Raw genomic sequence first — 26442 nt, forward strand, 5'->3', positions numbered from 1 at the left:
GAGAGAGAGAGAGAGAGAGAGAGAGAGAGAGAGAGAGAGAGAGAAAGCGAGAGAGAGAGCGCTCCAGTGTTGGGGAACTTAGCAGTTATTCCTAATGTGCTTATGCAGTGCAGGTGGGTGCTTCTGGGAAGGAAAGCCTTGTCTGCACCAACCCCTTCTTTCCCCAGGCCCTGTCTAATTTCCTTTTTGTATTCATTTTGGAGATGTGACAGAAGTTGGGATGGTAGCCGTCAAGACTTCCTTCTCCTGGACCAAAGGCCTAAGAATGATCCGTACTACATCAAGACTGTCCTTGGACCTCTCCAAACCTGTTAGTTGTTCCATAGGTTTGTGGGTTTGGAAGTTTCAATGTGGCAGAGACTGTAGGCTGCTCGCCTCAGAAATCAATATGTATTCTCTCTTATCTCCATGAATTATATCCCAAGTTGCTTTGGGAGACTCAAGTACACAGCTTGACTGATGTCTTCTGTTCTCTTTTCTATCCAGCTAGATCTGGCCAAGTGATGAGATGCTAACCAACCTGGTGTAAGTAGAAAGATGGGCCATACCACTTTAACACAGAAGTGCCATGACTGGCCCTTTCTGTTTCATTAAGGCAAATGAATGTCTACTTGTGTAAACTGAAGAAAACACCAATGGCCACCAACTATGTCTGGGACTCTCATATCAAGTTATTTGACAAGACACGGAGACACATATGCCGTGATGCTTTAATGAGAACCAGACATTTAATGACACAAATCCCTCCATGAATGGCTATGCTGTTCCAAAACACTCATGAACTTGAACCTAAAGCATGATGCTAGTTTTAAGTATTTTGGCTAGCCTCCCATATCCCAAAGGAGATTAAAAAGTAATAGTGTAAAAAAAATTAAGGTCAAGGTGTTCTCATAGCACAGCTGAGGACTAACCATTTGTTCACTGGTCAAATCTGCTCTACCCTGAAGGGCACTGAGTTTAACCTGATGTTCAACAAGTGGTTAGCTAATGGTTCCCTGGGTGACTGTCCCTGAAGTTAAGCTCTAGCACACAGTAGGCACTTTAAGTCAATAGTTACCTTTCTAGGTTGGGTGAAGTATTTGGCTCTCAAAAATAAGGTAAAGAAATACATTCGAACAGAATGGCCCATGTTTGTGTGCCCCTGGGATCAGGTGTGGGGATGTCAGGGCATTCTCATGCACATCTGCACAGATGCTCCCTCTTGGGGAGCTTCTGAGGCCAGCATGCAAGCCACTTAACTTCTGCACTTGTTGTGGTCATGGACATGAAGGCCCGCTCCTATTTTGATGCTAGCATTCTGAATGCATTCTGGGTACAACAAGCAGCATGGCACAGGTACTGGCAATGAGGAGATAATAGGTGTAAACGAGTGGTACAGCTGGTAAGGCTGCCGGGGGCATGCTGGCAGAGCGGGCACATGCTTCTCTCTATCTGCTCCCTGTGACTGCAGCTCACTTGCCTCATCTCGCCCCTCTCCTAATCGGCATCATCTGCATCTTCTCCTGCAGTAGCAGCTTCTAATGCTGCCAGGGCTTCTGCCACCTCAGCGTCCTCATCCACCACAGCACCCTCCTTGTTCCCGTTGTAGGTGTGGGGGTCTTCCCGCTCATTCCCAGGATCAGCCACTGGTGTAGGCTGAGTGGGATCCTCCTCTTTAAAGTAGACACTCAGAACTTCTGTTGTCCCTGCCTCATTCAGTGAGTCCCAGCTTCTCTTCAGAGAGAAGGGCATGCTCAAACCCTGCTGGCTCACCCTGGGGTGAATGCCTGGCAGAGGCTCCACTTCAGAGTGGTTTTCAAAAAGACAATCCTTTTCTTCAGGGTTTACATTGTCTACCTCAGGGCTCCAGACCTGGGGGTAATCTGGGGCTGGTATGTATGGGATATGATCTGCCACTGCCAAGGCTTCAGCAGGGGCTCTGGAGTCTCCATGTCCCACCATCTGGGTCCCTTCCAAGGTGGGCAGCATGCAGCTTTGCTTCCTGTAGTCCTCGCCTTCAAGGAAGGGTTGAGCCGGGTGGGCACTGTCTATGGTGGCTACCCAGGGGCTGCTGGCCCAGGAGACACTGTCAACCTGTTGGGGTCTGGGACTCCTGACAGACTGCAGAGTAGCAGTGGGTCTGATGCCGTTGACAATACCATGCTTCTCCACACAGGGTCTCTCTTCTGAGTCCTCCTGGGTTAGTGATCCTTGGCAAGGTAGACCAGTTGTACTGCCACTGCTGTCTGGTTTGCTCAGGCTACCACTATGCAGGGTGCTCCCAGGTACCTCGACCTCACTGTTCTGGGTGCCTTTTAGTCTGACAGTGTCATCCTCCTCCAACTTGCAGTTGTTTACTTCATTGACAAAACCAGGGGAGGGCACTTGAACTGGATCAAAGAGATAGCTAGGAACAAGAAGAGTAGACATCAATTAATTGTCATGGGGACAGAAGACCTGGCGAAGAAACTGGCTCCTGTGATTGTGTCTGAAAGAATAAGTCCATTTGGCACAAAAATCTTTGGCCATTGAAAAGAGCTGAAGAGACCTAGGAAGTCAGGTCATCAGCTGATCTGTTTTGCTTATGATTCACCTCCCTCAAATGTCACAAGCCAGGTGACTGGACTCTTGTCAGTGAGGTCACTATGTCACTTCAGGAGACCTCTACAACCTCACCTTGCCTCTTCAATATCTAGACCACATGTTTTCTAAACATGCCATATGGAGCCAAGTCTTCATGTCTTGGCATTGTGGGCCTAACCTGAGCTGGCTAGATGCACTGACTGCACCATGATTGAGTGTGTTACTTTTTAAGCAGCTGTCACAAGTATTGTCTTTACGATCTTATTTATTTCTATCGCTTTTGCTGTTGCTTTAGCATCTGCCTTTGGTCAAAACATTGGGCTCCATTATGATGCTTTCATACCTCTATATAATGGACTTTGACCATATCCATGCCCGTATCTTCTAGTGTCCCCCACCTCCACCTTCCTACTTGTCTCTTCCTAGAGCCCTCTTCTACTTTTGTGACTTATATTATAGTTCTGTTCTTAACAGGACTCCACAGAAAGTACAAATGCCTCTTGCAATATGTTCACTTTACCTTTGTATCATCTTACAACACCTGCACCCCATCTGGATTATTTTTTGTCACCATCTGGAAAAGAAAGAGTAAGAATTAGCCATGTTTGTGAGAAGGAAGTTTACTTTCCTTTCTTAGACACTTAAAATTAAGCATAAGACTTGGTCAAGGATAACGCATGAATCATGATGACAGAACCCCCTCATGTCTCTAAAGCCATGCATGGATTCGGGGTTCTCAAACATTGTTTACACTTCAGTCACATAAACCACTTTCCACACATGTAGGCTTCATATTCCAGCCCCATCTGCAGATGAGAAAAATCATGGTGGAATAATACCAGGGATCAAAGGGACCCATGATGTTTTAGTGACCCGTGACCTTTCTCAGAGGTCCCAGGAATCCTGCTCAGTAGCAGGAGGTATAAGAATCCCTAGAGGTCCTTTGTCACCTTCTTGGGTTTTAAGACAGTGTGGTTTGAATATGCTTGGCCCAAGGGAATGGCACTATTTGGAAATGTGGCCTTGTTGGAGCAAGTGTGTCGCTGTTGGTCTTTAAGACACTTCCTGGCTGCCTAGAGGTCAGCCTTCTCTTAGCTGCCTTCCTTCAGTACAAGAGGGAGAACTCTCAGCTCCTCCAAGTACCCTTTCTACCCTGGATACTGCCATGCTTCCCACCGTAGTGATAATGGACTGAACCTCTGAAACTATAAGCCAGCCTCACTCAAATGTTGTCCTTTATAAGAGATGCCTTCATTGTGGTGTCTCTTCACAGCAGTAAAACCCTAAGACAGACAGAAATAATCTGGATCTGAATGTCCGTCAAAAGCCCACGTGTTGAAAGTTTGGTCACCACCCTGTGGTACTACTGGGAGGTAGTGAGCCTTTTAGAAGGTGGAGCTTTGTAGGGGAATGCCAGGGTGGTGAGGTGGGGAATGGGAGCATCCTTATAGAAGAAGGAGGTGGGAGGAAGTGGGAAAGGGGATAACATTTGAAATGTAATACATAAAATAGCCAATAAAAAAAAAAAAGGTGGTGCTTTTAAGGGCTCATCATTAAGCCTCAGCCAATAGGGAAAACAGTCGCAGCTGCTATGAACTACAGGTTGGTTGGTTGGTTTGTTGGTTACAGGGGATTTGATTTATTGTGGTGATAAAATAGAACCCAACACCCAAGCAGTAAATAGAAAAGCTGCTTCCTAAAAGATATGCCCACCTGAACTCACGGAATCTGTGAATGGCCAAAGCAGCCATCAATCAAATATGGAGGTGATCAAGAACCTCAATATGGTTCTGGAGAGATGGCCCAGGGGTTAAGAGCACTGACTGCTCTTCTAGAGGTCCTGAGTTCAAATCCAAGCAGCCACAAGGTGGCTCACAACTACAGGATCTGATGCCCTCTTCTGGTGTGTCTGAAGACAGCTACAGTGTACTTATATATAATAAATAAATAAATATATCTTTTAAAATAAAAAGAACTTCAATATGGGAGGTTCTGAAGTCCAGTCCTTTGTGCCCCTAGGCCAAAGGTAGGAGGAGAATTGGTCCCAGTCATAAAGGAGCGCCAATGTGAGACAATATGACTAAAGATGCAAACAATATGATGAAAGATTCAGAAGCTGGAGTGAGGCGCAGGGCTGCACTTATATCCCTTGAGGAACAGGGACCACATTCACTCTTGGGAACTGGTTAGAAATAGGGCCCTTTAGTGTTTTTTAGTGTAGCCCACTGTGCAATTCTAAGAGCGCTGGCTCCTTGTTTGGAAACCCCAAGTTTGCAACAGCCTTTCCAGCAACATAGGAAGTGGTTATGCAACCCCCTTTACCCCAAGGACCAAATCCTTGGGACAGTGAACTTGCAGGTCCCCTTGGCCACATAGTCATTTCTCTGCCTTTTCCCTCTTGACTATCTTTCATTTGTCTCCCTGGCAGTTGCTACTAACGGACATGTCACAGATTTGTTTCTGATCCATTTCAGGATGGAGTCAGTTCTCTGAGCTTTTGTGTGTGTGTGTGTGTGTGTGTGTGTGTGTGTGTGTGTGTGTGTGTGTTTTAAAAAGATGCATGCCTTATGCCCACAAAACATGCAATACAGTTGCCATGACACAGGCATTTAGCAACACCAAGAAGTAGCTGGTTGTAGAATGGGACCAAATGGTACAGGTCTGTCAACTATGACATCAACTGCAAAACATATATAGACCTGAGTACAGCAACACTGCGGAGAAAGAAAGGATTGGAGGATTAAACAGCAGCACATAAACTCCAGTACATGCAGTGGATTTTGGGATTGCTCACCTAGCCCCAGCTCCTCTTTCTGCCTCACTTTCTCCTCTAACTCATAGATCAAATGGAGAAATAGTTTAGGTTAAGAAGTACCTTGTACATTTCCCCCCTCCTCCTGCCCCTCCTTTCCTTCCTTCTTTCCTTTTCCATTTCAGGACTGGCTCTGAAATCCTGACCAGCAATAAATACCTTTGTTTACATTGGAATCTTGTTTTAAAATAGAAAACCAGGCCAGAGGGCAAGGGGGACTCGAAGCATTTAAGGACAGACTGCAGACAGTTCTATAACTGAAGCACTGTGGAATATTATCAGTGAGTAGGTAGGTGAGCTCTTGGAGCTCTAGTTGGGCGGCTAGAAGGGAGGAGGAAAGAAGCCAAGGGGGGCAGTTGGTCAACAACTTCCATGATACTTCCCAGTGTCCTAGAGGCTGCTGGGGTCCTAGGGACCCATTACCTGATGAAGCTTGAGATCTTCTGCTGGTCTCAGACCACAGAGCAAATTGCTTAGAAACACAAGGATGGTTGGGATTTAACATTCCTCCTCTGAAACAGGCAGCACAAAGCAGGCAGCAGATAAGGCCTGGGGATTGGATCCTTCATTTGCTTATGTGTTTCCTGCAATCTTGAGGCTCCCTTCTTCTCTTCCAGGGAAAGAGGGACCACACTGCTCTCCTAAACCCTTCAATTACAGGCTATGTGAGTAGCTCTTTCCTCCATATGGTTAGTTTCCTGTCTTTCTCCCATACCAACTCCCTCAGGGTCTACTTCCTGTCTTTCCTTCAGGTCCAGTCCCATACCTGAGAGCAATGCTTTGAGTCAGGTACCAGCCTGAGCGGTGGGACTTTCTTCCTGGTTCAGGTCCTGCCCTCTTTTTCCACTCTGATTTCCTTTCCTGATGACATTTCTTTCTCCACCAGCTCCAATGTCCAAGGTTGTGTGACCCCCACAGGTGAAAAGGGTAGGGACCAATGTGCTCTGCACCACCACCACTCTACGCCCGCACACACCCATATTTGCAATTATTCTTCCTTATGTATCAGATCAGGTTCAATTCACTCCCCATGTCTACATCAATATCCCATCCATATCTTGCCTGGAGCAGGTGAAAGGGGAACATCCTTCCTCTCATAATACACAGAAGTAGAAAAATACCCAGCCCTTGAAGGAAGACTGAGTTCTGAAGGAGCAGGCTACCTGCCTTCCTCCTGCTTGTCTTTTGGAAGCAGCTGCCTGACTTTCAGTGGGAGTTTTTGATGGCTAAGGGGAATCGAAATGTGCTTTGTCTTTGGAGTGATATAAACGCCAACAGGGAAGCAAAGGGCACATTTTTTGCAGCCAGGGTTTGGTTTACACAGGGGAAAAACAAACACCATTAGGATGGCCGAGTCTACACACTGCTGGCGCCACCTGCTCCTGGACTCCCACATGCTGCTTGACTCTGCCTCAGTTTTGTGTTGACGTTAAAAAGCCCGGTGTTTGAAGACGGTCATGACCACATTAGTTAGTGGTGACATCTCCAGGCAAGAAAAGCCTGTTTTACAATGGGGACGAGGGTGGGGGGTGGGGGGGATGGTGGTGGAGGGGGTTGGGGGGAGAGGTGTTGGGGATGGGGTGGGGAGGAGGTGTAGAGAGAATGTTGGAAGTTTTTAGTAGAGAGGTTGACAGCATTCACCATGGTAATTACTGAGGTGTAAGAGCTGGTGTTGAGAGTGATTGCATGGAGCCAGGGTTTTATTGGCCAAGTCCAGAGATATGGGAATAACAGGACTAGCAAGGGTTTTAGCTCACCAAGGAAAACATGAGTGACAAGACACAGTGAAAGGAGTGCAGAAGGGAAGGGGCAGCTCTGTCACCACAGAGGAGACCAGCCAACAAATATACATGGACCTAGAAAGATCACCATTTGGTACACCTTATAGTAATGATAATGGATCCAGGTAAGACTCACTGATGGAGGCCCGGGGAACAAGAGGCTAGAGAGAGTGAAAGGACCAGATGATGTGGAGCAAGGCTGTACCATCACGCCTGAATTTAAGCTTTCCTTCACCTAGAACTTGCTCTTTCCCAGGCTGGTGTAGAACTCAAGAGACCTGCTTGTCTTTGCCTCCTGGGATTAAAGGACCTAAATTTAGCTGGGTGGAACCTTTCCCTAAGGTCACCACTCCCTTAATTCAATTTAATGTCCTTGAGCACAGGATTCAGTTCCATTTCACTTCCCTTAATATTCAAGTCACATATTTTATATTTTTCCTTTCTCAGCTTTCTATACTTATTCAAAATACTCTTCATGAGTCTTAGCCAGAGAACAAAGTCTATGACAGGTATTTTTGAGACTTTTCTCAATGCAATTAATCTGAGTCTCTTCACCTTAGCCGCAGGTTGACAAGGGCAAAAAGGCAGTCAGGTTCTTCACCAAAATACTACAAAAACAGCCTTTAGGTTGGCACAGTTCAAATCACTCATAGCAATAAAGTCTTCCATATTCCTACTAGAATGGTTCATTAAGTCCCACTTAAAACATTCCATGGCTTTCCAAATCCAAAGTCCCCAAATCCACGTTCTGCCAAACAAAAGCGGGCCTATCACAGCAATACCCCAGTCCTTGGTACCAACCTCAGTCTTAGTTAGGGTTTTACTGCTGTGAACAGACACCATGACCAAGGCAACTCTTGTAAGGACAACATTTAATTTAAGGACCTGGCTTACAGGTTTAGAGGTTCAGTCCATTATCATCAAGGCAGGAGCATGGTAGCATCCAGGCAGGCATGGTACAGGAGGAGTTGAGTGGAGTTGAGAGTTCTAAATCTTCATCTGAAGGCTGCTAGCAGAATACTAACTTCCAGGCAGCTAGGATGAGGGTCTTAGAGCCCACGCTCACAGTGACACACCTATTCCAACAAGGCCACACCTCCAAATAGTGCCACTCCCTGGGGCCAGGCATATTCAGAGCATGACAACAAGTGATAGAACCCATGCTGTGGGATGCTTTTGAAAACCTATAATGGAGAGGACCGCCTTTATTATCAGGAGTTTTGTGCATCAGTGCTGTACTATGAGGTTGTACAGCCAGGTGTAGGTTATGCCTGCGTGTCAGAAGTTGGGGTCCTAGCCACAACTCTATATCCAGATGCAGAAGGGCAGTTTCTTCTCTCCAGTCTTGTCTACAACAGGAACTATGGCATCAAAGCTCTCTTCCAGATCTCAGCATCAAGATGTGACAGTGGGAGAGGAGAACCACCCTACAACACCATCTGCCTGGGGCTTGCTTTGGCTTACAGGTCATCTTGTCAAAGCTGAAGAGTAATCCTGATGGCATCTCTTCTACCCTGCCCTGGGGAACTTGCTCAAACTTGCAAAAGAGCCCACAAGCTTGTGGGAGAGGCTACCAAGGTCCACTGGGTTCCAAGTCATAGTCCTGATGCAATGGAGATGAGTTTTGTTCCAGTGCTCTCTCCTCCATAACCCAGTTCTCCATCTCACTCCCTAAAGCTCTGGTACTTTGATTCAGGTTTCTACAACCAGGGCCACAGAACATGAAGATAAGGACAGAGATGCAACAAGCAGAGTTGTTGGAAGGAGACAGAGTCTCAGATTAAGGAAACCTTCTTGCAGGGTCATCTGATGGACCCTCTTCTTGTGGTGGACCTTGGGGAGAGTGCTGAGTGAGTATTGGTGAAGCCATACTTAGTGTGGGGTGTGGCAGGGCTGTTCACCTGAGAGGCTGTCTAAAGCACACTGTGATGCTTCCACTTTCAGAACTCAAGAGACACAGGCCAGGTCCTGATCCCCGACTTTACTGCCTTGGACTTGACAGAACCCTTGACACATGCAAGCTGCATGTGGAGACACGTTCCTTTCAAATACTGTGATAGCACCACTTATGTGTCTCTTACTGTTGTCTTTACGCTACTAAATGACAGTCATTTTGACAGATCTTAAAAACATTTCCCTTGGTCTTCTCTTTGACATATGATGCCACCCCCTTCCGATCTAGTAATCAGCCTATATCTTTAAGACATAGGTCTTGGGTCTGGATCTGGGGAAGAATTCATAGTTAAGAGCCCTTACTGTTCTCACAGAAAGCCTAACTTCAGTTCTAAGCAACTGCCTACTGTTTAACCCCAACGTTACACAATCTGATGTCTCTGGGTTCTATGGGCACATGGCCCGTATTTACACAGACACATATACATAAGTAAAAATGAAATGGTAGATGTTTGATAAGCCATTGGCAGAATAAATATCGGGCAGCATCTTTACTTCTGCCGCGTTCACCAAGCCTCTTGTGTGCACCAGGCACTGTGCTAGGTTCTGAGCATACAATGGCATTGTGAGTGCTCCCTGGGAAACCTTAGTCTCTCAGGCTCTCCCTTTCTGTCCTCCCTCTCTCCTATACTGTGTCTGGGGAGGGGGGTGGGTGTATTAGTCAGGGTTCTCTAGAGTGACAGGACTTATGGAATGTCTCTAAATATTAAGGGGAATTATTGGAATGACTTAACAGTCCGCTGTCCAATTAACCCAACAACAGGCAGCTGTAAATGGGAAGTCCAAGGATCTGGTAGTTGCTCAGTCCCGGAAGGCTGGGTGTTTTCAGCGGATTTTCTGCATTACTTGGAATCCTGAAGAAGTAGATTCCAACAGATTTGCTGGAGGTAAGTGCAAGCAGGTGAAGAAGAGTGAGTCTTCCTTCTTCCATTGTCCTTATGTAGGCCTCCAGCAGAAGGTGTGGCTAGACTAAAGGTGTGTAGATTTGGAATTTGCTGTCCAAGGCTGGCCTTGAACTCAGAGGTCGGCTTGCCTCAGTCTTGGGGGACTAAAGGCGTGTACTACCTTGCCTTGGCCTAAGCTGTCCATGGTCACCATGCCTCAGAGAGGTATGTATATAGGATGGGATTGGGTAAGAAGCGTGGAGTGCTGTGAAATTTCTATAGACACAGAGAAGACTCATCCCACCACACTAGTCGTTTAATAAGTGAACAATTTAGGTCAGAGGGGAGCTGTACTTGCATTTCCTCCACTTAGGAAACCTGCAACTCCCAGCAACTTTCTAATGTCACCCATCTAATCAGCAAGCCAGGAAGAGTAATAGTTCTCCCTATTGGGGCTCCTATGAATGTTCAATGATGAAAATGTAAGCCATCTCCTATCATGCCTGCGTACCCACCGTTTGTGCTCATAAATAAACACTGCAGAGGATGAAGAGGAGATTTCGGGTGGTCAGAGAGGCGGCTGTTCTTCCAGTGGACTGAGTTCGGTTCCTCCCAACATGTCAGATGGCTCACAGCTACCTGTAACTAACTTGGGGGATTTGATGCTCTCTTCTGGCCTCTGCTGGTACCTACATCCATGTACGCATGCCCACACACATACGTGAAATTTAAAATAAAATGTAATAAACACTGCAGTTGATGTGTGAGTGTCTACTATCCATCTGGTATTGGTTCGGGGACTTTCTTGTTTTAATTCTTTTCCACTTTACAGTGAGCCTTTCCAGGGTCAACAGATGCTATACAAGTTGGTGAGATAGAGTGGCCATTATTAAAGAAGCAGTTATTGCTTTAGCCATAACCACTTCCTGTTATCTATTTTGGAAGGTTGTGGGCTTCCTACACCTTCTCCCCAGGTTGTTGGTTTTGCAAAGTGTAATTTGCTTTTTCTCTTGATTTGAATTGTCCAGCTGTTATTTCACCGACCTACAGCCAGGTGGCAGTATATAGTGGTTATTAATAGTTTAGAAAAAAACCCCAGGAAAGCACCAGAATCAGGTGCAAGTAGTGCAGGTGCTAGCCATGGTAAGGTTTGCCAACAAGGAACATGGTGGATAGCCCAGGCACATCTAGTGGCCATGGTACAATGACTCTTTGCAGCTCTTGTCAGGTAAGAGTTTATTTCTTCCTCTATGGAGACCGTGGTGGGGGTGAAAAGGCTTTTACATTCTACACAGGTCCCTATTTCACACAAAGCTGCTCATGAAACCCTGAAGGGGGAGAGTTTGGATTTTCCTTTGCCATCTATTTCTGTGGCAGAGGCTGAGGAAAGAAGGAGCTTGTGAAGTGCGGAGGGTTCAAGGCCCTCTCAGGTTCTGCATCGCTACCAGTGCGGCTCCCCTCAAGCTGGGCTTCAAAATTTTTGTTCATTTTTTAAAGAGTGGTTCTTTCTTTTGTTTTGACATGGTCTTACTCTGTAGCCCAGGCTGGCCTTGAACTTGCAAACCTCCTGCCTCTGTCTTCCAAGTAGTGAGGGTACATATATTTTTTACCATGCCTGTATACACTCTGTAACCCCCTTCCTTCCTTCTTTCTTCCTTCCTTCCTTCCTTCCTTCCTTCCTTCCTTCCTTCCTTCCTTCTTTCCTTCCTCCCCTCCCTCCCTCCCTCCCTCCCTCCCTCCCTCCCTCCCTCCTTCCTTCTTTTCTTTTCTCTTTCTTTCCTCCCTCCTTCCCTCCTCTTTCCCTTCGTCCCTCCTTCCTCCACTCCCTTTCCTATTGGGAGAAGGTGGAGAGGGTAGGGTTTCATGTATTTCAGGCTGGCCTCAACCTCATCTTATAGCCAAGGATGATCTTATACCTCTGATCCTTCTGACTTCATCTCCAGAGTACTGGAATCATAGGTTTGTATCAGCATATCTAGTCTTATGTAGTGCTAAGTATCAAATCCAGAGCTCTCTGTATGCCAGAGAGGCACTCCACCGACTGTTACATCCCCAGTTCATTTTCTTTATTTTTTTCTCCATCTTTACTAAATCGGGTGTTTCTTATTTACATTACAATTGTTTTCCCTTTCCTGGTTTCCAGACCAACATCCCCCTAACCCCTCCCTCGAACCTTCTATATGGGTGTTCCACTCCCCATCCTCCCCCCATTACCGCCCTTCCCCCAAGAGTCCCATTCATGGGGAGGGTCCAGCCTTGGCAGGGCCAAGGGCTTCCCCTTTCACTGGTGCTCTTACTAGGCTATTCATTGCTACCTATGCAGTTGGAGTCCAGGGTCAGTCCATGTATAGTCTTTGGGTAGTGGTCTTAGTCCCTGGAAGCCCTGGTTGGTTGACATTGTTGTTCATATTGGGTCTCAAGCCCCTTCAAGCTCTTCCAGTCCTTTCTCTGATTCCTTCAACAGGGGGTCCCGTTCTCAATTCAGTGGTTTGCTGCTGGCATTCGCCTCTGTATTTCCTGTATTCTGGCTGTGTCTCTCAGGAGCGATCTACATCCAGTTCCTGTCATCCTGCACTTCTTTGATCATCCATCTTATCTAGTTTGGTGGCTGTATATGTATGGGCCACATGTGGGGCAGGCTCTGAATGGGTGTTCCTTCAGTCTCTATTCTAAACTTTGCCTCCCTATTCCCTCCCAAGGGTATTCTTGTTTCCCTTTTAAAGAAGGAGTGAAGCATTTGTATTTTGGTCATCCTTCTTGAGTTTCATGTGTTCTGTGCATCTCGGGTAATTCAAGCATTTGGGCTAATATCCACTTATCAATGAGTGAATACCATGTGTGTTTTCCTGTGATCGGTTACCTCACTCAGGATGATATTTTCCAGTTCCATCCATTTGCCTATGAATTTCATAAAGTCATTGTCTTTAATAGCTGAGTGGTATTCCATTGTGTAGATGTACCACATTTTTGGTATCCATTCCTCTGTTGAAGGGCATCTGGGTTCTTTCCAGCTTCTGGCTATTACAAATAAGGCTGCGATGAACATAGTGGAGCACGTGTCTTTGTTATATGTTGGGGCATCTTTTGGGTATATAGCTTGGTCCTTAGGTAGTTCAATGTCCAATTTTCTGTGGAACCTCCAGATTTATTTCCAGAATGGTTGTCCCAGTCTGCAATCCCACCAACAATAGAGGAGTGTTCCTCTTTTCCACATCCTCGCCAGCACCTGCTGTCACCGGAGTTTTTGATCTTAGCCATTCTCACTGGTGTGAGGTGAAATCTCAGGGTTGTTTTGATTTGCATTTCCCTTATGACTAAAGATGTTGAACATTTCTTTAGGTGTTTCTCAGCCATTCGGGATTCCTCAGCTGTAAATTCGTTGTTTAGCTCTGAACCCCATTTTTTTTTTTTACATTTCTTTTTTTTTTTTTTATTAACTTGAGTATTTTCCGGGCAAACATCCCCCTCCCCCCTCCCCTTCCTTATGGGTGTTCCCCTCCCAACCCTCCCCCCATTGCCGCCCTCCCCCCATAGTCTAGTTCACTGGGGGTTCAGTCTTAGCAGGACCCAGGGCTTCCCCTTCCACTGGTGCTCTTACTAGGATATTCATTGCTACCTATGGGGTCAGAGTCCAGGGTCAGTCCATGTATAGTCTTTAGGTACTGGCTTAGTCCCTGGAAGCTCTGGTTGCTTGACATTTCTGAACCCCATTTTTAATAGGGTTATTTGTCTCCCTGCAGTCTAACTTCGTGAGTTCTTTGTATATTTTGGATAGGAGCCCCCTATCAGTTGTAGGATTGGTAAAGATCTTTTCCCAATCTGTTGGTTGCCATTTTGTCCTAACAATAGTGTCCTTTGCCTTACAAAAGCTTTGCAGTTTTATGAGATCCCATTTGTCAATTCTTTTTTTTTTTTTTTTTTTGGTTCTTTTTTTTTTTTTTCGGAGCTGGGGACCGAACCCAGGGCCTTGCGCTTCCTAGGCAAGCGCTCTGCCACTGAGCCAAATCCCCAACCCCCATTTGTCAATTCTTAATCTTAGAGCATAGCCATTGGTGTTTTGTTCAGGAAATTTTCTCTAGTGCCCATGGGTTCGAGATGCTTCCCCACTTTTTCTTCTATTAGTTTGAGTGTATCTGGTTTGATGTGGAGGTCCTTGATCCACTTGGACTTAAGCTTTGTACAGGGTGATAAGAATGGATTGATCTGCATTCTTCTACATGCTGACCTCCAGTTGAACCAGCACCATTTCTTGAAAATGCTATCCTTTTTCCATTGGATGATTTTGGCTCCTTTGTCAAAAATCAAGAGACCATAGGTGTGTGGGTTCATTTCTGGGTCTTCAATTCTATTCCACTGGTCTATCTGTCTTGTCTCTGTACCAATATCATACAGTTTTTATCACTATTGCTCTGTAATACTGCTTGAGTTCAGGGATAGTGATTCCCCCTGAAGTCCTTTTATTGTTGAGGATAGTTTTAGCTATCCTGGGTTTTTTGTTATTCCAGATGAATTTGCAAATTGTCCTGTCTAACTCTTTGAAGAATTGGATTGGTATTTTGATGGGGATTGCATTGAATCTGTAGTTCGTTTTTGGTAAAATGGCCATTTTTACTATATTAATCCTGCCAATCCATGAGCATGGGAGATCTTTCCATCTTCTGAGATCTTCTTCAATTTCTTTCTTCAGAGGCTTGACGTTCTTACCATACAGATCTTTCACTTGCTTGGTTAAAGTCACACCGAGGTACTTTATATTATTTGGGACTATTATGAAGGGTGTCATTTCCCTAATTTCATTCTTGGCTTGTTTCTCTTTTGTGTAGAGGAAGGCTACTGATTTATTTGAGTTAATTTTATACCAGCCACTTTGCTGAAGGTGTTTATCAAGTTTAGTAGTTCACTGGTGGAACTTTTGGGATCACTTAAATATACTATCATATCATCTGCAAATAGTGATATTTTGACTTCTTCCTTTCCAATCTGTATCCCTTTGATCTCCTTTTGTTTTCTGATTGCTCTGGCTAGGACTTCAAGAACTATATTGAATAAGTAGGGAGAGAGTGGGCAGCCTTGTCTAGCCCCTGATTTTAGTGGGATTGCTTCAAGTTTCTCTCCATTTAGTTTAATATTAGCTACTGGTTTGCTGTATATGGCTGTTACTATGATTAGGTATGGACCTTGAATTCCTATTCTTTCCAGGACTTTTATCACGAAGGGGTGTTGAATTTTGTCAAATGCTTTCTCAGCATCTAATGAAATGATCATGTGGTCTTTATCTTTCAGTTTGTTTATATAGTGGATTACATTGATGATTTTCCATATATTAAACCATCCCTGCATGCCTGGGATGAAGCCTACTTAATCATGATGGATGATTGTTTTGATGTGCTCTTGGATTCGGTTTGCCAGAATTTTATTAAGTATTTTTGCGTTGATATTCATAAGGAAAATTGGTCTGAAGTTCTCTTTCTTTGTTGGGTCTTTGTGTGGTTTAGGTATAAGAGTAATTGTGGCTTCATAGAAGGAATTCGGTAGCGCTCCATCTGTTTCAATTTTGTGGAATAGTTTGGATAGTATTGGTATGAGGTCTTCTATGAAGGTTTGACAGAATTCTGCACTGAACCCTTTTGAACCTGGGTTCTTTTTGGTTGTGAGACTTTTAATGACTGCTTCTATTTCTTTAGGGGTTATGGGGTTGTTTAAATGGTTTATCTGTTCCTGATTTAACTTCGGTACCTGGTATCTGTCTAGGAAATTGTCCATTTCCTGAAGATTTTCACGTTTTTTTGAATATAGGCTTTTGTAGTAGGATCTGATGACTTTTTGAATTTCCTCTGATTCTGTTGTTATGTGTCCCTTTCCATTTCTGATTTTGTTAATTTGGACACACTCTCTCTGTTCTCTGGTTAGTCTGGCTAAGGGTTTATCTATCTTGTTGATTTTCTTAAAGAACCAGCTTTTGGTTCTGTTGATTCTTTGTATGTTCCTTTTTGTTTCTACTTGGTTGATTTCAGCTGTGAGTTTGATTATTTCCTGCCTTCTACTCCTCCTGGGTGTATTTGCTTCTTTTTGTTCTAGAGCTTTTAGGTGTGCTGTCAAGCTGCTGATATATGCTCTCTCTTGTTTCTTTCTGCAGGCACTCAGAGCTATGAGTTTTCCTCTTAGCACAGCTTTTGTTGTGTCCCATAAGTTTGGGTATGTTGTACCTTCATTTTCATTACATTCTAAGAAGTCTTTAATTTCTTTATTTCTTCCTCGACCAGGTTATCATTGAGTAGAGCATTGTTCAACTTCCATGTATATGTGGATGTTCTTTCCTTATTGTTATTGAAGACCAGCTTTAGCCCGTGGTGGTCTGATAGGACGCATGGAATTATTTCTCTCTTTCTATATCTGTTGAGGCCTCTTTTATGACCGATTATATGGTCAATTTTGGAGAAAGTAACATGAGGTGGTGTTTTAGGATAGAATGTTCTATAAATATCTGTTAAGTCCATTTGGTTCATAACTTCTGTTAGTCTGTCTATGTCTCTGTTTAGTTTCTGTTTCCATGATCTGTCCATTGATGAGAGTGGGGTGTTGAAATCTCCTACTCTTATTGTGTGGGGTACAATGTGTGCTTTGAACTTAGTAAGGTTTCTTTTATGTACGTAGGTGCCCTTTTATTTGGAGCATAGATATGTAGGATTGAGAGTTCATCTTGGTGGATTTTTCCTTTGATGAATATGAAGTGTCCTTCCTTATCTTTTGTGATGACTTTTGGTTGAAATCGATTTTATTTGATATTAGAATGGCTACCGCAGCTTGCTTTTTCAACCATTTGCTTGGAAAGTTGTTTTCTAGCCTTTTACTTTGATGTAGTGTCTGTCTTTGTCTCTGAGGTGTGTTTCCTGTAGGCAACAAAATGCTGGGTCCTCATTACCTATCCAGTTTGTTAATCTGTGTCTTTTTATTGGGGAATTGAGTCCATTGATGTTGAGATATATTAAGGAATAGTGATTGTTGCGTCCTGTTATGTACGTATTTGGAGGTGAGATTATGTTTGTGTGCTTTTCTTCTCTTTGTGTTGTTGCAAAACGATTAGTTTCTTGCTTTTTCTAGGGTGTGGCTTGCCTCCTTGTGTTGGGCTTTACCATTTATTATCCTTTGTAGGGCTGGATTTGTAGAAAGATATTGTGTAAATTTGGTTTTGTCATGGAATATCTTGGTTTCTCCATCTATGTTAATTGAGAGTTTTGCTGGATACAGTAACCTGGGCTGGCATTTGTGTTCCCTTAGGGTCTGTATGACATTTGTCCAGTATCTTCTGGCTTTCATAGTCTCTGGTGAGAAGTCTGGTGTAATTCTGATAGGTCTGCCTTTATATGTTACTTGACTTTTTTCCCTTACTGCTTTTAATATTCTTTCTTTGTTTTGTGCATTTGGTGTTTTGTATGGGAGGAGTTTATTTTTTTGGTCCAATCTATTTGGAGTTCTATAGGCTTCTTGTATGTTTATGGACATCTCTTTCTTTAGGTTAAAGAAGTTTTCTTCTATGATTTTGTTGAAAATATTTACTGGGCCTTTGAGTTGGGAGTCTTCACTTTCTTCTATACCTATTATCCTTAGGTTTGATCTTCTCATTGTGTCCTGGATTTCCTGTATGTTTTGGGCCTGTAGTTTTTTCCATTTTGTATTATCTTTGACAGTTGTGTTGATGATTTCTATGGAATCTTCTGCCCCTGAGATTCTCTCTTCTATCTCTTGTATTCTCTTGGTGATGCTTGTATCCATGACTCCTTGCCTCTTCCTTTGGTTTTCTATATCCAGGGTTGTCTCCCTTTATGCTTTCTTTATTGCTTCTATTTCCATTTTTAATTCCTTTACCTGTTTGATTGTGTTTTCCTGTAAGTCTTTCAGGGATTTTTGTGTTTCCTCTCTTCAGGCTTCTGCTTGTTTATTTGTGTTTTCCTGCATTTCTCTAAGGGAGTTCTTTATTTCTTTCTTGAAGTCCTCCATCATCATGATAAAATGTGATTTTAAAGCTAGATCTTGCTTTTCTGGTGTGTTTGGATATTCAGTGTTTGCTTTTGTGGGAGAGTGGACTCTGATGATGTCATGCAGTCTTGGTTTCTGTTGCTTGGGTTCCTGCACTTGCCTCTCGTCATCAGGTTGTCTCTGGTGTTACCTTGTTTGGCTATTTTTGACAGTGGCTAGACCATCCTATAGGCCTGTGTGTCAGGAGTGCTGTAGACCTGTTTTCCTGTTTTCTTTCAGTTACTTATGGGGACAGAGTGCTCTGCTTTCAGGCGTATAGTCGTTCCTGTCTACTAGTCTTCAGCTGTTCCTGTGGGTGTGTGTCCTGAGTGCACCAGGCAGGTCACTTGGAGCAGAAAAGTTGGTCTTACCTCTGGTCATGGGTCTGTTGTTGCTCCTCAGGGGCTGCATTTCAGCTCTCCGTGAGGGCAGCAACCAGAAGAGCCTGCACCACCTTCTCCAGGGTTCCTGTGCACAGGGGGCCCAAATTGTGCTAGGCATTTTCCTCTAGAGTCATAAATGTGGGCAGAGAGTAGTCTTCTCTGGCTTCCCAGGCATGTCGACCCCTCTGAAGGTCTAGCTCTCGCTCCCATGGGATTTGGGTGCAGGGAGCTGTTTGACCAGGTTCCTTTAGATCGGGGCGAGGTCTGGACTGCAGCGCTCCTGTAGCTTGAATCCCCAGTTCGTTTTCTAATTTATATGTGGCCTATTACTCCAGGCTGTGGCATGTAATGAGTAAGAAATGAAAAGAACCATGTGCCTAAAATGTGGTATTCATTTAAAGAGCATGCTCTGTCATGGTCGGTTTGCTCTTGGATTTGCCCTTCCTTTGCCCGGCTATTTTTCCAGGAACTTTATCCCTGCAGCTCTCTTGCCTTTAGATTCCATCAGTGGGCTGGACTAGAGAACAAAGAGCAGAGACATCAGGGATCCATCTCTTCCCCTCTCTTCCTTAGACAGACTCCTGTCCATCTTGGAAGCAATTGTGTTCTCTGCGGCTTTCGATGGCCAACAGTTTGCACTGGAGCCCTTCATGTTGACTTCCATCTCTCATCATGGAGTACTGTCTTAGCACTAGAGGTTGCCAAAAATTTGTATAAATGCTCCTGGGTGGTATAAATGCTCCTGTGGCCCTCTTAGACCTTGCCTTTGTTCAGTGTCACCTAGCTGCTCATCCACTTCTTTAAACTGTTCTTTGTAACAAACAGCAACCCATTAATCTCTCAGTTCTGCAAGCCAGGGCACCTTTCAACTTTGATTTATGGCTGCTTGGCCACACGTTCAGGGTCCGGGTTTGTAACCAGCATATGGAATGGGGACAGTCTCGTGGTTTTGGCCCTTAACCTGCAGCATCTGGTGCGACCTGTGGCAGCTAGAGCAGGAAGTTAGTTGGACTGTGTTACACATAGCTGGAGTGCAGAGGTGGAGAACTGCTCAATGTGCAAAAACTATGCAATTACCTCAGTAGTGAGGTATTCTGGGAGAGATCAGAGAGGACAGAAAGCAGTGTGTTGTTTCTTAATGGGCTTAGAAGAGGAGGATGGGTTCTTAAAGTGAGGTACGAAAGATGGTCTGCTGTTAGAGTCTAGGCAGTGGGCTCTGAAGTAGGTTGTTGGAAGCTGGGTGGCCTGGAGTTCATCACAGATCCTCCCTTAATCTCAAAGTGGGAGAAAGAAAGAGTAATATCCAACCTTGTAAGGCTGTTCTGAGGATGACTTCATACAAACATACAAGAAGCCTGTGGTGGTGGTTTGAATAAGAATGGCCCCATAGAGTCAAATATTTAAATGTATGGCTATTAAGAAGTGGTACTACTTAAGAGGGATTAGGAGGTGTAGCTTTGGAGTAGGTGTGGCCTTGTCAGAAAGCATGACACTTAGAGTGGGCACTGGGGTTTCGAAAGCTCAAGCCAGGCGCAGGGTCTCACTCTTCTGCTACCCATGGATCAGATGTAGAACTGTCAGCTACCTTTCCAGCACCCTGCCTGCCTGCATGTTGCCATGCTTCCTGCCATAATGATAATGGACTGAGCCTCTGAAACTGTAAGCCAGCCCCAATTAGTTTCTTTCATAAGCGTTTTCATAGCCATGGTGCCTTTTCACAGCAATAGGACACTGAGTAAGACACCTGGCAAAGTGTGCTTGGCAGGTGAGTTCTTGATATATGCTAGCTCTTGCCATGTTTGTTGTCATTGAGAGAACACCCTCAAGAGCTGGGTGCTTAGGTACTGAAGAGAAATAAGTGATATTTCTACTATGCCCACCCCAAAACCACAGGGGACCTGGGGTATGTCTCCAACACAGCTCGTTTTAGTAAACAGCTTTATCTGAGAGATGGCAGGAACCATGGGGGAGTCCATTTGGAAAAAGCCAGCTCCTACAAACAATGAAGAAACCGCATGGAGAGAAGCTTAGGTAAAGTCTTAAAGGCTACAAAGATACAATGATACATAGCAATGCTTGGGATAAATGAAGGGTCATCTCTGGAGTCCTGTAATGACTAATGTGACCCAAAGTGTGTCCTTGAAATGAACTTGCTGAAGCCCTTAGCCACTGTGATTGCATTGGGAGACACGGCTTCTAGAATTCAATGAGTTCTTAAGAATAGTGATGTAATCTGAAAGGACTGGAGGCCTTTCTGAAAGTATGGGGGAGCGGGGAGAGAGAAAGAGGGTCCCCATCCATCTTTGAACATCTGTGTGAGGTCAGGATGAGGCTGCCAGCCACAAGCCTGAACTCTGCATCTCCATTGGAAGCTGTGGAAGAATACATTTCTGATGTCTAAGCTACCCACTTGATAACAGTTTGCTCTGTCAATCAGAGATGATTAATATAGTACTCAAGTCAAAAAAAGCCTTCAAGATGAGACATTCCACCCACATCCTTAATTTTATAAATCTGTTTGCAGACCCAAGACAGAAGCATGGTTAAAGGTCAAGATAAGAATTGGATTTCTGGGGTTGGGGATTTAGCTCAGTGGTAGAGCGCTTGCCTAGGAAGTGCAAGGCCCTGGGTTCGATCCCCAGCTCCGGAAAAAAAGAACCAAAAAAAAAAAAAAAAAAAAGAATTGGATTTCTAAGATGTCCCTGTGTGTTCAGTGTTTCTAAATTATAGTAAAAATAATTTTTCAATTGAAAATAATGAATGTGGTTCTGGGATCTACGTGCCTTCCAGATCGAAGATCCTAGGACACAGGGAGAGGCCTCTGCTGCTTGTTGAGGGGTTCACAGGCCATCCCTGCAATGTTATGTTTCCTGAGCACCTGAGTCCTGAACTTGATATGAGGGACCAAAGAGACTTATAGTCCAGCAAGGGAGAAAAGTGTAAAGATAGATGGCCAGATAGAGGGATCAATCTATGAGTTTGAGGCTAACCTGGAGTAAGGCCCTGTCTTTTACAGACAACGAGAACAAAACAAACAAAAACCCAAACTAAAACAAAACAAAAAAAAATCAATACCCCCAAACTGTAAAAACAAACAAACAAACAAAAACTTTAGATGACCAATAAAGTACTAGAAGCACTGGACAGAGATAGGCAAAGAACTCCTAAGATCCCTCAGGAGTTCAGAAGACTTCTCCGTGGAGATTTGACATCCGTTGGTACTGGTGAATCCTCCCATCTTCTCTGCCCTGCCTCCCTCCCTCTCTCCATTCCTCTAATCCTTTGCGACAGAGTCTTGTTATTGATCCCTGTCTAGCCTCGAGCTCATGCCAGTCTCCTGCCTCAGCCTCCTGCCAGGATTACAGATGTGGCACCAGGCCTGACTCTTTCTTTGACACACTCTTTCCTACCACGGCCATTTCTTCTGTCAGGTTCTCGGGCATGCTGATCTCTTTGTTACTGGATTACTACACTATTTTTGAGTCTGTCTTCTCTCTGTTCATGCCTCTTTCCTGACTTATCACCCACACAGAAGCCATAGGTCCATTCAGAGCACAACTCTGAACAGCTATTTTCACAGTTCCACCTACAACCTTCCCAGAGACGCCCAGAGCCTTAGGATATTTAATACCATGCAATCCTAAATACGCCAAGTTTACATAGTGCTTCTTATATACCAGTGGATAACTGAAATTTTATAGCTACACTTGATTCTCATATTCTGTGGTCCACAGTTTTTGAATGTTGCTCACTTGTTAAAATTTATTAGTAACTCAAACACTAGTTCTTATCGGATGCTGTATGGCACCCGCAGAGCAGCAAGAATGAGAACCATCTGACATTGATGTTTCTAGCTGAGCTCACACAAGGCAGTTTTCTGTTTCCTTGGCTGAATTATTGTTCTCTATAAGTGCATTCTCTACTGTTCATTTTGTATTCCTTTGTTTGATCCGTTCACTGTTTAAAGCCCCCAGGCACAGCACGGAGGTGCTGCCCTGGGGCTCTGAGTTAAGGAAAGCTGAGGTATGTATACCTCATGGAGGAAACAGATGTAACAAGTAAGTTTCATCTTGGAGTGGGCAGCAGTGCTGCTAGCCTCTAACAATGAACGATGCTAGCTTAAATGATGAATTAGCCACATTTTCAAATGAGGTGTTTTGAAAGAGAAACAATAAAACAAGGCGAGCTCCCGAAAACATGCTGGGAGACCTAAGTGCTGGGAGACCTACAGGGACCTGGAACAATGGTTTGGAATCCATGAAGTCCAAGTTTACAGCAACTTACAAAGAGCACAGAACTCTAGTGAGCTGTAAGCTCTGACTTTAAACTAAGAGCCTTGCAGAGTTAAGGACGCCCACCCCGATGCTTACAACCTTCTAGGGCACCATTGCTGTCTCTTTCCCTGGCCATACAGCTTTCTTCAAATCTTTCCTGATCTTGTCATCGGCTATTTGCTTTGTTGTTTCATCTTGCTATTCAGTTTAGACACCTATTATCACATCTGCGTAGGACTGTCCCTAGTTTTGTTTTTTTGTTTTTTTGGGGTTTTTTTTTTTTGCATAAACTTAAACTGGTTTTACTTGATTAGTTATTAGATTAGAGGCCCTGGGGGCTGAGGTGTCTAACCCTGCTAGAGAGAAGCAACCAGAACCAGTTACACGACACTATTGAGCATGAGAAACCTGGTGGACTAAGAGAAGGAGGCCTGAGCTCATTATTTCGAGCCCACAGTTGATGGAATGGTCCAGGAGGTAGCTATGATTAGAGATTGAAATGTAGATGAAAGAGGTGCCCGGAGTGCCGCAAGGACTTGTTTGGGCCCACAGAATTGAATAATGCTGAGCAGCTAGGAGGCCAGGTCCTTATCCCGTCACACTGGGTGACAGGAAGGTTAGACAGGCAGATGATGTGGATCTGGAAGAATGAAAAACCTCTGCAGAGATGGACAGCATGATGGCCTAGAGTGTGCCAGAACAACAAGGATAACGGATGTACCATGGCTGAGATACATGGAGTAGGGAAGCACCAGGCTGGGGCCCTGGAGCTAAAATGCAGGGGATGGTCCTGCAAGTTAGTTGGTAAGGGAGCCAGGGAGGAGAGTCAGAAATAAATGCAAGGAAAGCAAGGTGGGTCGCTTGAGTTTTCTTCTCTGCGACAAATAACCAGGAGATTATTCCAAAGAAGGGAAGACTTATTGTCTCAGTCCTTGTCTCAGTCCAAGCCTAGCTGATTCACTGTTCTGGGCCTGAGGTGAGGCAGAATAGCATGGCTACGGAATCATGTACCAAAGAGCAACCAGGAAGTAGGGGATGGTGGAGAGTGGGATGGTGAGGGGGTGGGGCAGAGAACACACTTTAGTGACTAAGGACATGCCCCATTGACCTACTTCCTGTTGCTAGGAGTTTCCTACCAAACTCTTTAGGATCTCCCCAAATACCTCCATCCCAGTGGTCCCAAGCCTCCAACACAGAAACCTGAGGGTTTCATAATAGAGGGAATAACCCAGGACCTGGTCTCTCAACTGACTGATACACTGGAGTCACCTGGGTCCTGGGCATTATGGGTAGTTTCTGATATAGGAGTCTGGGTTGAGGCCTAAATAAAATGTGCTCCTGACAAATTCCCAAGAGTCAGAGGCTACAGTAGTGCTGGAATGACACCTTAGAACCAGTGTGCTGGTGGGGTGTGAACGTCACTGGAGATATCCCAAGGTCCTTGGGAAACTGGAAATCTTTCAGTGTGAAGATTTGGTTGCTTTGTTGTCTCATCACACACATTCTCGATTTTCTTCCCAACAATAAAATGAAAAGGCAATCACAAGGAGCTGGAGAAGTGAGCGGGCAAGAAGTGAGCATGAAGTGTGCTGCTGCCAAGGCAGAGGACCTGAGTTCAACTCTCATGGGGTAGAGAAGAGTACTGATCCCCACAAGATGTCTTTTGATTTCTACACAGGGGCACACACACACACACACACACACACACACACACACACACACACCACACACCATAGACACACATAGACACACACACCCACCACACACACACACACACACACCACACACCATAGACACACACACACACCACACACCATAGACACACACAGACACACACACACCACACAGACACACACACAGAGACACATACAGAGACAGACACACACAGTAAAATAACATTAAAATAACAACAAACTCCACAAAAAACTTAAAATAAATAAATCACATAATTGAACTGAAATCTGAATGAGACAGAAAGAAACGGATTTTGGGTCTTGCTCTGCCTACTGGTTTAGATATTACTGGAAACAAAAGAGAATTTCTATCCTGTGTGATATAAAATTTAGCCAAAAGTGGAAAGGACAGACCACCCCACAAAGCACAAAATGCTGGCTTACCTGCTGGGGAGCTTGTCCATTAGACTTCTCTGGGTGTTAAACTGCTCTTCCTGAAACAACAAAGTGGAAACCTGAGGGATACAGTTGCCTCATTTTCACAGTGGGACTGCAAAATGCCCAAGGAGGCATTTCCTGAGGGGCACAGGACAGTGATGTTGCTGTGGGGGTTTTGGCCTGAAACAGTGGACCCAGGCAGGCAAGAGGCCTGAGGTTTGTTAGGCCTGACTTGGCAGCCCAGCTCCAGGCACTTAGCAATCAATTAACAATTAACCAACAGCTCAGTGTTCCCATTTATAAAATGAGATTGTAATGAGATTTAAATGGCATAACATGTAAACTGTTCATTACACACTGGGTATGCTGGATTTGTTAACGCTATCTACATTTGACGGTCTGAATGCTCGGGTTCCCTTCAGAATTTAGATCTTCAAAACAATCCTCTGGGTCGTGGTGTCAAGGTGGGGCCTTTGGGAAGTGAGTGGATCATGGGGGCAGGGTCCCTATAAAGATGCCCTAGGGCTCTTGACCCTTCACCAAGCAAGATCACAATGAAAAGATCTAGGAACTGAGCAGAAACCACTCTGTCAGGGACTGGATCTTAGACTTCCCTATCTCCGGAACTGTGAGACTGGGTTTCTATTGTTTATAAATCACGCAGTCTAGGGTGTTTTGTTATAGTAGCTTGGACATTTAACACATTTGTGGGTAGTGTTAATGACCACTGCATAGCAATATGCCTCCACACTAATGAATATAGAGGCTGGCAGGAAGGAGACATTAAACAAATTTGCTCCTTGGAGACATATCAAGCAATGCTTCAACTAGTAAAAGTATAACTGTTGGTATTTTGTCTAAGCTCCACCCCCCCCACAGCTACCTGGCAATAGCCAGGTATGCTCAGCCCCACAGTTACCTGGCAACAGCCAGCTGTGCCTGACTATAAAGGGGGCTGTTTGCCCCCTCCTCTCCCTCTTGCTCTTCTCTTGCCCTTACTCTTCTCTGCTCTTGTGTCCTCTTTGTCCCTGTCCCTTCTCTCCCCATTCCCTCCTTTTCTCCACGTGCTCATGGCTGGCCTTTTTTTCTCCCCTCTTCTACTCTTCTTCTCTCATTAAACCTCTCCAGTGGAACCATGTTAGCTTCGTGTGCTTTGTCCAGGTGCGAGTTGAGATTTAAACCCCAACAATAACCATTCAATAAAGTACGCAATTTAGAAACTATCTTTGCTGATAATGAAAATGATGTGCAGAATTTAGAAGGTGAAGCAGTGCTCAGATTTTACTTCTCTGAGTAGCAGAATACTCCACTATATACAGACACATGTTCAATACACAATTTTATTCTACTCCCAAGAACTAACGAGATAAAGAACTCTGACATACAATACTGGGTGATTACATACATTCAGTGATTCAATTCCACATTCTGTTAGCCATGTATTTTCTTTTTTTAAATTTTCATACATCTGTATTTTTTATTTTTTCATTTTTTATTTGCATTTCAAATGTTATCCCTTTTTCAGGTCCTCCCTCCCTGAAACCCACTATTTCCCCCTGCTTCTATGAAGGTGCTCCCCCACCAATCCACTACTCCCTCCCACCTCCCCGTCCTGACATTTTCCTACACTGGGGCATTAAGCTTTGACAGGATTGAGGACCTCTCC

The 26442-nt window shown here is 44.5% G+C and overlaps 1 protein-coding gene across 2 annotated transcripts in view; it reads right to left on the minus strand.

Annotated features, from left to right (window-relative positions):
* Window positions 1–692: 692 nt before the first annotated feature.
* Window positions 693–26442, minus strand: part of Pgcka1 (PDCD10 and GCKIII kinases associated 1) — a 90846-nt gene continuing 65096 nt past the window's right edge. The window contains 3 exon segments of one of the 2 annotated variants that reach the window (NM_001017500.2): window positions 693–2386; window positions 3083–3136; window positions 24783–24832. In NM_001017500.2, coding sequence (NP_001017500.1) covers window positions 1477–2386; window positions 3083–3114 — 942 coding nt within the window. In that variant the 5' untranslated portion in view covers window positions 3115–3136; window positions 24783–24832 and the 3' untranslated portion in view covers window positions 693–1476. 2 annotated transcript variants of the gene reach the window in all.

Source organism: Rattus norvegicus, chromosome 14 (assembly GCF_021556685.1).
Source record: "Rattus norvegicus strain SHRSP/BbbUtx chromosome 14, alternate assembly SHRSP_T2T, whole genome shotgun sequence".
NCBI classification, from domain to species: domain Eukaryota; kingdom Metazoa; phylum Chordata; class Mammalia; order Rodentia; family Muridae; genus Rattus; species Rattus norvegicus.